Genomic DNA, 15802 nt, shown 5'->3' with positions numbered 1-15802 from the left:
GAGGTCTAGAAAGTAGTAGTATAAGAATCTAATAAATAAACTAGAGGTAATTGGTCTGGAAGAATGACTAGGGGTGGTACTGTGAGGAGCATGTCAAATGCCTTTCTGACTTACAAAGCTGGCATGCAGAATAGGCACTAGGCCCAGAGTACAGAACTTATGCTTTTGCATTTAAGGCATTTTTTTTTTAAATTAAAAAACTTAAATCACTTACCTAGTGAAATAATGAGCCTCTTAGAACTAGAAAATGTTCTGATAATGGTTAGTTATTATTTGTGGAGGAATTTATAGATGAAATATCTGCACTAAACTGGGTCACTGGAGTAGAAAACATCACAAAACCAAGGAGATGTGATGACTTCTATCTAAAAGTTTAGGCGGAAATGGCTAACATATAGATATTTAGAAGGCGTAGTTTAAAATACCCTGAAGAGGGAGAAATCAAGATGGCTGCATAGGTAAACACCTAAACTGCTGCCTCGCAAAACAATTTCAAAACTACAACTAAAAGACAAAATGGACATCATCCAGAACCACAGGAAGGCTAGCTGAGTGGAAATTCTACAACTAGAAGGAAAGAGAAAAGCACACTGAGACTTATAGGAGCTGTGGTAGGCAGAAGTACAGAGGCACGTGTGCAGAGAGGGCTGGCAACTGAGTACACTATGAGCTTTTTCAATCGGAGGGAGACAAAAGCTCCTGACTGCTCTGAAATCCAGTTCCAGGCGAGACTCTAGGGTCCCAGACTCATAAGAGGAGAAACTGAACTGTCTAGCAGCGGGCGAAACTCAAGGGTGGCTTTCCCTCAGAGGTGCTTACAGCTATTACCATGGAACACTGAGAACCAGGGGCCTCATAGGGCAGGATGACGGGAAGTCATTGCTGTTTGCCCTACCCAGGGAGCCCCACAAAGCCATAGCTGTTTGCTCTGCCATGAGACTCAGCCCCATCCAAGCTGAGCACAGGGGCTTTTGCATATGAAAGGCCTGGTCCTTTGAATTTTAAACTTACCTTCAGCTGAGTCAGTGAGACACAGAATAGTCAAAAGAAGGCCCAAGGCTTTGCAGAATCTTGCATTGCTTCACAGCTGGGCCTCATCTAGGCACCTCCAAAACCCAAACAAATAAGAGGAATCTGCAGATATCTTCATAGCTTCTGCTGGGTAGCTAAATTAGCACCTTCTTGGAGATCCAAGAGCCAGTGTCCCCAGTGGTCAGAGTGAGACCACCCAGATTACAACTCTTCAGATCCATAAAGGACACACTCAGGGGGAAGACTCAGTGAGCACCAAAGCCCCACTGAAGCATGTCTTGTCTCATAAGTGTGTCTCCAGCACAGACTTTCTCCCATAGTAGATACAGCTGATCCTCACAGTTAATTAGCCTGGAGGTCAATTCCCCCCAGTGATACCAACAACAATCAAGGCTTAACTAAAACAAGACTGTGCATACAGCCCACAATGGGTGCACCAAGAGTATCCACTTCAAGTAACTTCATACTTCTTGAGTATTCAAAGAGACTGTTATGAAATGTCCCCACAGGAAGCAGCAACATATTAGCTATAGTTTGTTAACAAAAAGACATGAATGAGCAAGTCTACAGAAATAAGTGGGCAGAAATCCCAAGAAAACGAAGTCCTTGTAGGAAAAGAACCAACAATGTTTCCTAGGAGTTTGTCCTAGAAATCCAACAGATGACTGAGGCTTCAACTACTGCATCTAGGAAGACATGGCCCAATTTTCCAAGGTATCTATATCATTACAGCTTTTAATGAGCACCGTGTCTGAAAGGGATCAAAATGTGAAACATTCAGTGTATATTAATGAAAAGAGTTTCTGCATAAGAGGAGCTTATAGACATTTAGACAAATCACTAAATTTCAGAAGATTTGATTTATGTCCTTTCTTCAAAACCAAACTAGAATTTTATGTACAGTGCAACTTTGTATTACTAAATAAAATTAACTTTTTGGGGGGTGGGTTCTACTACATAATTGTATGTTTTCATTTATTAATGTTTATTAAAGTTATATAGATTTCAGATAGGAGATCAATGTAGCTTAGGTCAAAAATTTTCTTCTACAGATCATTATTCAAATTTCTTTATTACACTAGTTATACTCCTTGCTTTGCTATCTCAGTAATAATAATATACCATTCTTGTCATTGTTTAAAGTGAAACTTTAGCCCTGGCTAGTATAGTTCAGTTGGTTTAACCATCATCCTATACACAAGTTTTGGGTTTGATTCCCAGGTAAGGAGCATGTATGTAGGTTGGGGGTTCAACTCCCAGCCAGAGGCAACCAATTGAGGATATCTCTCCTATCTCTGTCATATGGGTGTTTCTCTCTCTCTCATTCTCTTTCTTCTCCCTCTCTAAATCAATTTTTTTAAAAAGTAAAAGTTTACATTTTCTCTTCTATACCTATTCCAAACAATTGCTGAGTTCTTTCACTACAGAAAGAAAGGGTTTCATGTGCCTCTATTCTATTACCATGGTAATATTCTATTACCATGCACTAATTATCTTTTATGTGCACTACAACTTCTCATATCTGTACTTCCAATCTCTCTCCTCAAGAAAGTCTCCTACACACTCAATACATACATTGTATCAAATTCCATCATTATTCAAATTCCTTTGTCATATTTTCTATTACCCTGACTAGTTATACTCTTCCTTGCTTTGCTAGATTAGTAATAATAACATACCATTCTTCCCATTGTTTGAAGTGAAACTTGATTCATTGCTAGTATGGTTCAGTTGGTTGAAGCATCATCCCAGACACAGGTCTGGAGTTTGATTCTCAGGGAAGGGGCAGGTACATAGGTTGTGAGTTCGATTCCCAGCTGAAGGCAAGTAGCTCTTTAGCTCAAAACCTTCAGTGACTAACCATAAACTATCATAAAAAGCCTAAATTAATTAATATGACACTGAAATCTTCAATTATATGATCTTGATCTATCTTTTCTGCCTAGCCCTTAGTACAATATTTTTATGATCATCATTCTCCAATTAATCCATTATGCTGTCCATTATCTAAGAATCTACATGCTTTACTACAGCAGAAATGGCATTCCTCAACATTTTCTACTATAATTTTATCAATTTCTCAAGGTCCAGCCTTAAAATATATCCCTTAAGAAATCAAGGAAGCAATCTCTCTCTCTCTCCCACTTGTTCCCTCCCTTCCTTAATCAGGCTTACATCAATCAATCAATCAATCAATCAATCTCATTTATTTATTTGTTTTTTCTGGTTATCTGTGCTCCATTGGAAGATTCCCGTTTCTATTCCATTTGTTGTATTATGCCTTACATGGAATTTTACTTTTATACATCTCTTCTCCCTGACTTGAGGGTCAAGGACAGTGCTATATAAAGATTGCATTAGATTCCAAGTGTTCTGTATATATATATTTTGGTTTGATTATATTTTAATTTAATCATAATAAAATATATTATATTATATTATATTATATTATATTATATTATATTGAAGGATTTAACCTGGGGGCGTTATGTTAGCAGTTTGAAGCTGAGAAGGATCATGGAGGAGCTGTGGCAAGTCTGGTATTTGTATTCTTCATGGAAATGGTGAGGTGAGAACATCTGCTTCCTGGGAAGTACAGCTCACTTTAGTGCAGATAATGTTATCACACTGATATTCGTTATCTGTCTCTTTGTGCATACACAAAAGAAAATTTGCAAAAGTAACTTCATTCTTGAAAAAAAAAAAACAACAAAAAAAAAAACACAGAAAATAATACCTATTTGCCTTTTGTTGTGTCTGAAGGTGACATTTGGAAACAGGGCCAGTGCCTTGCAGCTGCAATAGGTGCGAGGCTTGGACACTGCTGACACCATGGAAGTTGAAAGCAGAAAGACAATGAACTTAATGATATTGTCACAGTGCTCAGGTCACACTGCCTCAGGGCTTTTATTATGTGGAAAATAATTTCACTCCCTGTTCCAGCCACCTGGAGCGGGGAAGGGTATCTTTCTGTAGCTACAGAGACCCTGACACCTAGGACTTCATGTTGGCATCAGACATCTTGCTCGGTGGCAGACATTAGTCATGATTAGGGCTCCAGGGGAGAAGAGCATTACTTCTGCTGCCTACTTAAACATTTGTGCTGTTTAGTGACTAGGCCCTAAATCTGCCTTCTCCTCCGCCCACCCATGGATCTGACTGAGTTACAATCTGTTAAAATATACTGTGTTATAATTTTATAACAGTTGTCCTTTAATTACTAAGTTTTTCTTCTTTACTAATTTAAAAGCTTCATGAGGGCAGTAACTGTATGTGCCAAGGAAATTCCTGTACTTACAGCACCTAGCACACAGCTGGCACACAGGTGCTCAGCAAGAATCTGTAGATGAATGAATGAATAAATGAATAAACAGAGGGTATGAAAAACGGTCCCCTGCTACTTCCTTTGCTTACATTCCCATGCCCTGAACCTTTACCAGTTCAGACTGACTTACAAAGGTGAGCTGTCCTGCACTAAATGAGACAAGACAGAGAAAAGGGAAGGCGCTCCCTCTACAGTACTGCCTGCTCTCTCACTAAGTGAGAAGGGAAAAGAAGCAATCCTGAGGAAACTTACAAAACTTTCAAAAGGAAAAACTATGCGATCTCTTGTGTTTGCACAGTGGATCAAAATAGTTTTAAACATCCAGAATCACACTTTTTACAACCAGAATGAAACTTAGGGTTAATTCAGTATTACTGAGCTGAGGAAAGATTTATCACTCAACAATTTCAACTTTTCCGACAAGGAAACTGAGAGCCACTGACATCAAGAGCAGCATTAGTCTTTCTTATTCTCTATGATGTAAAAAAAAAAAATAAAAGTGAATGCAGATAGTTATATTCACAACAAAAAGGATATTTTCCTAGAGATTTCGTTCCAACTCGGTAATCGGTGTAGCTCTTGCTTGGATGGAAGTTGAAAATAAAAAGAAGATCTGCTCTCTCAAAAGCGATGACCTTATTGGCTTCATGCTTTTCACTCACATAGGCCTGCAAGAATGAACACATATACAACATTTAGATAAAACCTAGGCACTGCCACAAGTTAATTATTTACAAAAGAGCTGTTTTTGTCTTTATGAATAGCTTTGTTGGTTATGAAGCCAAAAATGAAAATTGCAGCATATTATTTTTGAACATGTTGTAATTTTTCCATATTAAATTCTAAGCCAATTATAGTCTCAAAACTGTTTGAAAAGTATAAAAAAGTCACCAGCCATTGCCAATGTCAAACAAAGCACAGAGTATTAGTGCTGTGGATCAGGTTTCAATGAGTAACATGGCACCTGTGGTATATATAAAGTGTCTGTATATACTAAGTATATATATATATGTGTGTGTGTGTGTGTGTGTGTGTGTGTGTGTGTTGGGTCTATTTGTAAGTGGATTTTCTTTAAGACTTTTGTTTTAGTTCCAGATTAATCAGGTAAAATATATAAAATTACTTTTCAAAATATAATGTAACTTTATTATATTGAGGTGTCTACAGTTGCAGTTATCTTAAAAACTTTCTACTATTGTCTAACTGTGAGATCCAACGGCAGCATAAAGTCGTTTACAACATATATTTGCCTAATAAAAGAGAAGGTCTGAAAAGAAATTACAACATCTACACAATTCCTTATTTTATACCATGATTTACAGCAGGCAGCGAGGAACCTTTGCTTTTTCAACACCACTTTCTTCCACTCTCTGATTTGCAAGGACCTATTTCCATGCATATCAGTAGCGCCACTCTTGGTAATTTAGAAATGGGAACTAAGGCTCCAGAGCAAGCAGCATGCCTTCTGGAATTCAACATTGTTCCTATTGAAAAGGAGAATCATTTTGCTCTCTCTTTTGGAAATAGCATTACTAATAAATGTGTTTCGGGCATTCATGCCATGCATCCAATTTTACTGAATATACAAGTACCCTTTTCAGCCATTAAAAAAAAAACACACACCATAGACACCGAAGTAAAAACACATCAACAGTAATTTCAAACAGCTCCCTTAAAAATAAATGGATTATAAGTAACACATACTATATGCTAATTTTTGCAAGGGGAAAAAGAAGCTTGCATAAAATTTGCACCTATTAATTACATTTTTGAAAACGTATTGAAAACTGACTTTAATTCCAGAAGAGAGTCAAGCTCATGAAAAATACAAAAGAGTGTGCAGGTATAACAGCATCTATTGAAATGACAGCTTAGAAACCAGTAATAGAAGGAGGAAAAAAGAAAGAAATCTACATGTTGTCAAAGTAATTTTTTATGACAGCATCATTATTTATATAAAGAAAAAGTTAAAACAATTAAGATGTTTTCCCAGCAATTTCCAAAATAAATTTCATGTAGAGCTTTTGTCATTTATTTTAACCAGTTGAAATAAAAATAACTAAAATTAAATAACAACAACAAACTAAACAATAAAGTAAGCAGGGTATCACGTTTAAGATTTTCATTATCTATTGCAGAGACCTCAATAACATGTTTTGACAACTTGAAGTATGTTACAGGGCACTACACACTGAATAATAAAGTGCTGTTTTAAAGACCTGCATATAGATTTAAATCAATTGCCTTTCTGAGCATGTACAACATCAGTGACTAAAACATAACATTTAGAGTAAAGAGCTTACCTGTGGCGCTGAGAGCCAACCAAATCTTTCTTCCAATTTATTCATATCCCTGTCAAAGTTATTTAAAAACTTATAGCGAAGAAGTTCATCATCAGTCAAATGAAACTGCCTTCTGGCATAATGGTAACTCTCATTATTTCCTTTTCTTGGGAAGTCTAACCATTCAGGATGTCCAAATTCGTTACCTGCATTAAAAACAAATTTAGACTTTGCTTAGCAATGTTAGCATTTCTTACTAAGATAACTCAATAACTAAATGGTTGTAAAGTCCTTACAAGAAGTTTGGGGTGTGATTGAGTAGCGCTGTCCTGGGAATGACTCAGACTCTGGCTCTGAAAAGGCAGAGTCTGCACCAAGAAGACTGGCTGCTGCTGGAATCAGAAGCCCAGGGTGTGGTCTCAGCCAGGCACAAATTCCCACTTCTGAAAACAGGTATCTCTGCCATACTCATTTCACCTTAGAAATCATCTCCGAGTAATTTCTAAAATCTCTATTTCTGTAGTCTCTGAAATCTGCAGAATGCTTTATAATTTCAGATTGCTTTGTATGTACATTATTTTTTTATTCAAAGACACTCTATTATATCCAATTCACAGAGGAGGAATCCACAGCTCTGGGCAGTTAAGGGATTTGTTCATCCTCACACAGATAATAAGCAGAAAAGCAACCACTGAAGTTTAGTTCTTCTGATTAAAATCCAAAGTTCTTTCTACCCCATCCCAATAGGCAAGAATGCCATAAACGTCAGGTGCTACAGAAACACATGTCATCACTCATTTCCTTGCTCAGAAGTATGTGTTACCATTAGACATGTACCTTTAATTTCAATTGTGTGTGTGAGTACATATATGTAACTAAAACCCTTGTTTAGAAATCCAATTCTATATTATCTCTTACTATAATGATGAAAACCAGAAATCCAACACACTAGAAAAATGATATAAAATGATATATATAATTATCATTATAATTATCAAATTTAGATGTTAGTCTTCTGATAGATTGCTCATACTGTTTTCCTTAAGTTGGATTTCTACTTTATGGCTTCTTCCCCTTCTCCCCCCACTTAAAGATTAAACACTATTTTCTAAAATTTATTTTCATTTACCCCATTAACACTACAATTTTCTAAGACAAATTTCTCATTTGACTTAGGAAGTAATATAGCCAATACAAGTGTGTTTTCCTTTAAAGCAACTAGTATATTAATATTCTAATACATAAAAACTAATAAGGTAGGATGTAATCTGAAATGATTTATTGCAGAATTGCTTTATGGCAACCTCTGCTAGGAAACACTGTAATTGACATTTCACTTTTCAGGACCATAGTCATCAAGCTACAAACACATCCAAACAAATATGCCTGTGGTAGTTTCATAAAAGTTAAAGTGTCTACAAACACTTGGCTAAATTTTAATATTTCAGTCTAAATATTTCTCTTGATATTTCCACTATGTGACACAGGAAGGACACAGATTTCTAACTCTATGGGCCCCTATTTATTTTAGGATGCCCTACAAGAAAACCAAGGCTGTGAAGCAGTAGGACTATGAACCCAGACAGTCTGGTTTTACACCGCGACTTGGTGAAGGAGTTTGGTTTACCCTAAAACAATGTTTGTGGTGAGAAGAGGTGGTACAGAAAGGATGAGGTCAGATTAAGATAAGCCTCATGAAATTTGGAGATTATGTGGTAGGCAATAGGGAACCAAAAGCCCTATTAAGTGGGGAATGAGAAGTTCAACTGTGTTTCGCACTAAAATACCTCTGGTGCAATATGGAAGACACTGGGTGTAGGGGATAGTTGAATGGTAAGAAGTCTAATATGGAATCCTAAGTATATGGTAAGAGAGTATTACACTAAGCAAAATAAGCCAGAAAAAGACAAGTATCGCATGATCTCACTCACATGTGGAATCTAATGAACAAAATAAACAGATGGACAAGAGATCCAGAGACAGAGAAGCATGGAACAGACTGTAGTGACTCTCAGAGGGAAGGCAGGGGTGGGATGAGATCAACCAAAGAACTTGCATGCATATATGCATAATCCATGGACACACACAATAGGGTGGTGAAGGCCTGGGGAGGGGGGTGAGTGTGGGCCAAAAGGGATCATGGGTGGGGGAGGGTACATATGTAATACTTTCAACAATAAAGATTAAAAAAAACAAACACAAAAGTATTAGGTAAGAGATGACAGCTTGCAATGAGAATAAAGAATAGAATGACTGATTCAGGTGACATTTCTGAGGTGGAAACAACAGGATTGGATGACTGGCTAATGAATGGAGGTTGAGGAAAAGGGGGGTATGAATACAACTTGAAGTTTCTGGCTCAGAAGACTGAGCTGTGACAGCATTGGCTGTTCTAGGGAAAGATGATGATAGCGGGAGTGTGTGGAGAGAAGGTAATGTTGTCATTTTGGGCATAATGAATCTAAGACCTAAGGCATCCACGTATTTTCCGGCATATAAGACGGCTTTTGAAAAGAAAAAAAAGCCTGCTCAGATTGGCCAGAGTCAGAGAGGCGGTCTATTAAAAAAAGAACTGGTGTTGCCTCGGAGTGGAGGGTAGTCTTATACAGCGAATATAGGCCTAAGCCAATGTTTTAACTGTAAAATTAGGGGGTCGTTTTATACGCCGGAAAATACGGTAACATTGCTAAAAATAAGGTACTGAAATTCAGATAAGATCTGGGGATGGGTAGCAAGAGTATGTTATAAAGCCTCAATAAATGACAGAAATTACAGCCACAGGAGGAAAAGGGCCAAGGGCAGCAGCTCAAGGAACTGCAAGCAGAAAGGAGACAAAGAAGACAGAGGAACAATGGTTAGCAGAGGAAGTAGGATATAAGAAATAGAGAAGGCTAAGAAGAGAGTCAAGGAGGGTGGTCAGAGTCAAATGCTACCAAAACAAAAACCAAAAAAAGAAGAACTTGTGATATCATCACCCTTGGGAGTAGTAATAAGATGGTATAGAACTATGCTTTCCAATCAATTAGTATGCTCCAGAGAAAACATACAGATTCCTAGAGAGCTTATTAAAAATATCCATGCTCACTGAACCTGATCCACTACCTTTGAAGCAAGCTGCAAATACTTTTTCAGGACCATAGTCTTCAAACTAAAAACAACATCCAAACAAATATGCCTGTGGTAGTTTCATACAAATTAAAGTGTCTACAACATTTGGCTACATTTTAATATTTCAGTCTAAATATTTCTTATGATATTCCCACTATGTGACACAGGAGGGACCCAGATTTCTGACTCTGAGTCCTTGGCAGAAATTTGTACTTTCATCAGCCGCCCTGTAATATTCTGAAAGCAGAAGGGCTGAGGCCACACCCTGAAGAACAACAGCATAGACGTGTGTATCTCAGTGAGGACAGACAGCGTGATGCCTGGGAGCACGGGCTTCCACGTCAGAGAGACTGGGGCTTTAGTCCCAGCAAGGGCACTTGAGTGATTTTAATGATTTTAGGCAATGTAACCTCCCCAGTACTCAGTTTCCTCCTATGTAAAATCATATAATAAGTTTCATAAAAGCTCTTTTAAGTTCCAAGTGCAGTAAGTGAAGCACTTGGAACCAGGTCTGGCAGCTATAGGCTTTCAAGGTATGGCAACTTTGATGCTATACACTTCCACTCATTACTGATGTGGTTCCGGAACAAAGGACATAAGGGGCAATAGGAAGAGTTATACTAAAGCTAACATTCCTGGCGCCCATCATTCTGAGGAGGAAACTGACCAGCAGATATACAAGTAACCAGGATAAATTCAAAAGGCAGCAATTCGGCTCCTCTTCACTGAGGTGTCAAGAAACATGATGCCATTCTTTAAAGTGCAAAAATTCTACACTGATGCACTTATTAATGTATTTAATAATACAAACAAAATTTCCTAAGCCAGGTATTAATGCCCTTTGAATTGTATGCTATTTCAGATCTTAAAAGGCAGAATTCAAAGTGAAAATAATTTTGCTAGATGATACCCAGATTGATAGGATTAATCAGGTTGCTACATTAGCATCCCTTCTTCACTTTCTTCCCTCATTATTCCTATTTGTTCATCCTGCAAAACCTCTGAACAAGCCCTCAGTGGTTATATATACCATTACAGTCACACTAGAGACCAGATGCCTGAAATTCATGTAAGGGTGCCTTGGCCCTCACAGCCTCGGCTGCCTCGTGACTCTGCCCCCTGCCCCCTGGTCATTCTGGAAGGTCGGTCCCCCATCTGGTCTAATTATCATATTAGCTCTTTATTATATAGGATAATATTATATATGCTACAAGTAATGTGTGTGTATATGAATATATATATATATATATGACTACATATGGTATATATTGTACAGTATACATTTGATTACATCCCACTTAAACAGTATAAACACCTAAAAGCAGAGCTCTGCCTAGTGAGCGTGGCTCAGTGGTTGAGCATCAACCTATTAACTAGAAGGTCAGAGCACATGCCCAGGTTTCAGGTTCATCCCCAGTGTGGGAATTGTAGGAGGCAGCTGATCAATGATCCTCTCTCATCTTTGTTGTTTCTATCTCTCTCTCTCCCACTCTCCTCCTCTCTGAAATCAATAAAAATATATTTAAAGCATAAATAAATAAAAACAGAGCTCTGTGCTGGGTAGAACACACTGCTGGTACTATAGATTCCTTAGCTCTTCGTTCTTCCCAGTTTTCTTAAAAATGTGACACAGGTCACAACTCTTGATACCTGTCATCTTTTCCAACTGCTCAGACGAATGAGGTGGAAATATAAATTCTTCTACCTCAGTATCCCTCTTTGGAAGCACAGGGTTTTTTATTTGTTTGCTTATTTGTTTTTTCATCAGTACAGAATTGAATGGCGAGTTTCAGCAAAATTATTGTGGGCAATAATAACCGATCTCATAAACTGATTAAAAGGTAAGTACCTGTTATCCAGAAAACACACACACACACACACACACACACACACACACACACACACACACTGGATACAGTCTCAACTATTCATGGACTCCATCTAAAAACCGATCCAATGTGAAATTACATTTTCATTCTGGCATGAAAATTCATGTCCATATAATCTATAGCATAAATAAAGATTGACAAGTAGCAAATTACAATTACATGAGATAAGGCATGCAAATCAGTAGAAGAGCACAAGACACAATATGTGACTAAAATAATGGCTAATATTATAGTGTCATATTTTCTTTTATTCATTATTTTCATTGTACAATATTGATAGATACATTATTTAAAAATAATTTATAACAGTTTATGACACAATATGCTGCTCAACATCTATGCTAATATTAACTATTATAATATTACATTTTCTTTTCTTTTTTATTATACACACAATATACTGGTATATTATTTTAGAAATCACAATAAAATATACCCATAAAGTATCTGAAATATTACCAAATGACCAGTTGCTATATAGTCTGAATGCGAATGTCTCCCCCAAGATACCTATGTTGAAGCCCTAATCTTCATTGTGATGGTGTTGAGCGGGGGAACCTTTGAGGTGGTGCTCGGGTCATGAGGATGGAGCCTTTGGGAATGGGATTGGTGTTCTTTTGCATAAGAGGCTCCAACAGAGCGCCTTGGCCTCTTCCACAACATGAGGATGCAATCTAGAAGTCTGTGACGCAGAAGAGGGCCCTCACTCAGCTACTCTGGCACTCTGAACTCAGACTGCAGCCTCCAAACTGAGAGAAATAAATTTGTGTTGTTTAAAAGTTATCTGATCTATGGTAATTTCATTATAGATGTCCAGTAGACTAAGACACTACTGGGTCTTTTTTGATAAGTATATTTATATCATTTATACCTATACTAATAGCTATCTATCTATATCTATCTATCTATCTATCTATCTATCTATCTATCTATCTATCTATCTATCTCTATATCCATCTATCTATCTATCTATCTCTATATCTATATCTATCGATCTATCTATCATCTATCTAACTACTTATCTAGTCTACCTATCTACCTACAACATATTTTGAACAAAAATAGACTTATATTATATTGAATTTTTATGTATTCCCCATGTCATTAAGTATACATCACCATGGTGGTATTTCATTATGTGCATATAATGCAATTTTATTTAACCATTCTTGTCATGATAGTCATTTTGGCTTTTTCTAATATTTTACTATTATAAAAATGACCAGTCTTATAAATGTATCTATGTACATTTGTCTGATATTTCCTTAAGATAAACTGAATAACTAAAAGAGCTGATCAAAAGGTAAACCACATGATACATATATAATGGAATATCACTCAGCCACAAAAAAAGAATGCAATTTTACCATTTGTGATAACATGAATGGACCTAGAGGGTGTTACAATAAGTGAAATAGTGAGTTAGAGAAAGACAACTGCCATATGATTTCACTTATATATGGAATCTAAATAAAATAAAATAAAATTGAAACAAACTCAAAGATACAGAGAACAGACTGATGATTGATAGAGGAGAAGAGGGCTCTGGACTGGATTGAAAAGATGAGGGGATTAAGAAGTACAGAGTGGAAGTTACAAAATAGTCATGGGGATGTAAAGTACAGCATAGGAAATATAGTCAATAATACTGTATAACTGTGCATGGTGCAAGTTGGGTACCAGAAATATCAGGGGCAGCACTTTATGAAGTACAAGATTATCTAACCACTCTACTGAAACTAATACAAAATAATGTTGAATGGAAACTAATTGAACAAATCTTAAAGAAAGGTAAATAAGAGATATGATTCTATGAGAAAAATTTACCCAAGAATTGAACATTCCCAATTATTTGAAGAGAGAGGCATGTTAGCAAATTGTTACTGAAAATACAATTTAAAAACACAAATTATATTTCTTAACATATATGTTTAAGATACTATAAAAGCATTTTTCATCATTTATATTAAAAATTTCATTTTAGTGCCATCTAAGGCAAGCCAATTTTAATCATACATTTTTTAATAACATATCTAGAAATTATTAACCATTATGAAAAAATTGTATTGTATGAGGTCAAATTAAGTACTTGGAAAATACAAGAAAAAGAAGAAAGCAGGGAAAATGTTTGGTATCATTATCCAATTTAGGATTTTGCATGTATTTTAAGTTTTACTTCATTTATCCTTTGCAACTATAAAAACACTACTTTAAAGAATATTTCAATAAACATACATATATATTATGGAATATAAAATTGAATTTCTAAGTTAGAATAAAGAGCTATTAATTTTTTTTCAAAATATAATAAGGACCTTATTCTATTGGAGAATAACTTATTAATCTCATTAAAGGCTAGTTTAGATTTTCTGAAAACCTTCTCCTGGAGGCTTCTTTTTAAACTGAAAGATACACAAAGTTGCATACAACAAAGACATAGATAGGAAAAATACATTAGTGACAAAACATTCTACAGAGTGGCTTTCGAATGTTATCTCTGTTGTAAATGAGCTGACAAGAGGCAAATTAACTTTAATGTAGACAAACGCTACATTAAATTTCATATGTGGTTCAAAACTGTAAACACAAGCATAAAATAAATGGAAGCAAATCACAGAGAGACTTTCAAAGTGACCTTGGAATAATGGTGAACCATTCTTAGACTGAACAGTGAAAAGTGGAAAATGCCTGTGAGTTATCTTACATTTAGCTTCCAGCTCACAAACCTAACAAAGAAAAATAATATCATTAAAACAAGTTAAGAATGGTTTTCTCATTTATGGTCTACAAATTACTTAGGGAATATGGCCACACGTGAGACAGTGCAGTGAAATATGGCCACCCAAATAAGCTAGTAACTAAGGGCTGCTCTAATAAAGATGAATAAGATGTAAACGTATTCAAGTGATGACAATGAAAGTAATTGATATGTTTAGTACAGACAACTTAGTGGAATAGTAGACACATGATCTGAATCAGTATTTAATGTAACCATATAAAACTATACATATACATGTACATATTTATAAATTATCTACATATATAAAATGCTAATATGCAAAGTGTCCCCTGGAGAGTTTGACTAAGAGACCAGGAGTTCGATCACTCACTATGACGTGCACTGAGCACCCAGGGGGTGGTGCAGAGTGCAGGAAGACCCCAACTGCAGCTGGAAAACCCCAATTGTCTCTGATCTCTGACCAAGACCAGGGGCCCTATCTGTGTATGAAATCCATGCACTGAGCCTCTAGTATATAAATGTATATCATGTATACACACATACATAATATACTAGTGTGTATATATCCCTGAATGAATAGAACCTGCAGTTCATTAATTCCTTGTGATTCCCTGACATTTTATGCAAAATGTTGTATGTTAATCTATGTATTCTGAGGAGAAAGGTTTTCTTCAGAGTTTTCAAGCATCTTAAGTCTTAAAAAGAGTAAGAACCACTCACTGTATTAGAGTGTTAGGAAGTTAAAAATGGATCACAAATAAGAATTTCTAAGCTATAGGTTAAAAAAGAAAAAGAAAAAAAAGGTACAAACCTAAATTGAGGAAAGCATTTTTAAGACCTTTGGCTGGTCTATTCAACAGATAAAAGGCTTAGAAAAGTCCGGTTTAAACTGACTCAAGTACATAGAGGCAAAGACTATGTCATTTGACAACACTTTCAAGTACAAACTATGCATTACATGTACCCTGGCACTGACCAGCAAGCAAGGTCTTTCTGATAATTAAATCATGACTATGATCACTAATGTGATGCATAGAATGCTACCCATTTCCAAATAAAGGGAGGAGATTAATCTTTAGAGCTGTCACTTGGAACATTTTGTGCAAAAATTCAAAGTTCATGCCATGATTCACTGCATTCAATACAGTAACAGAAATAGGTGCTTCCAGAAATATGAAGGCTCAAAAACTCGGCTTAACAACTTTGAAACAGGGACGAAAAGTTACGAACATTGCTATAGCTAATTAATGATTCTAGGAAATTCGACTAAGTTCTTCTCTCCCTTTTCATTTCCTCTGTAAATAGCAACCATTCATGTCTGATTAATTGTGAAACACCTCTGAGCACAAAATTCCTATTGGGATTTCTTTTCCTGTAATTAATTTTTTCCTATTTGATGTTAAGGTCCAAACTATAAATTGACAAG

General features: G+C 36.2%; 1 protein-coding gene across 1 annotated transcript in view; it reads right to left on the bottom strand.

Annotated features, from left to right (window-relative positions):
• GBE1 (1,4-alpha-glucan branching enzyme 1) overlaps positions 1-15802 on the bottom strand; it is a 284975-nt gene that overhangs the window by 31338 nt on the left and 237835 nt on the right. Inside the window, exons 13-14 of the mRNA XM_084875638.1 lie at positions 6661-6845; positions 4895-5025 (exon numbers count right to left, since the gene is read on the bottom strand). Of these exons, the coding sequence (XP_084731764.1) occupies positions 4895-5025; positions 6661-6845 (316 nt within the window). The remainder of the gene's footprint in view (positions 1-4894; positions 5026-6660; positions 6846-15802) is intronic.

The sequence above is a fragment of the Pipistrellus hanaki genome, assembly GCF_964339955.1.
Source record: "Pipistrellus hanaki genome assembly, chromosome: 2".
Taxonomy (NCBI): domain Eukaryota; kingdom Metazoa; phylum Chordata; class Mammalia; order Chiroptera; family Vespertilionidae; genus Pipistrellus; species Pipistrellus hanaki.
The sequence above is the reverse complement of the archived record's forward strand: the minus strand, read 5'-3'. Positions and strand labels throughout refer to the sequence as shown.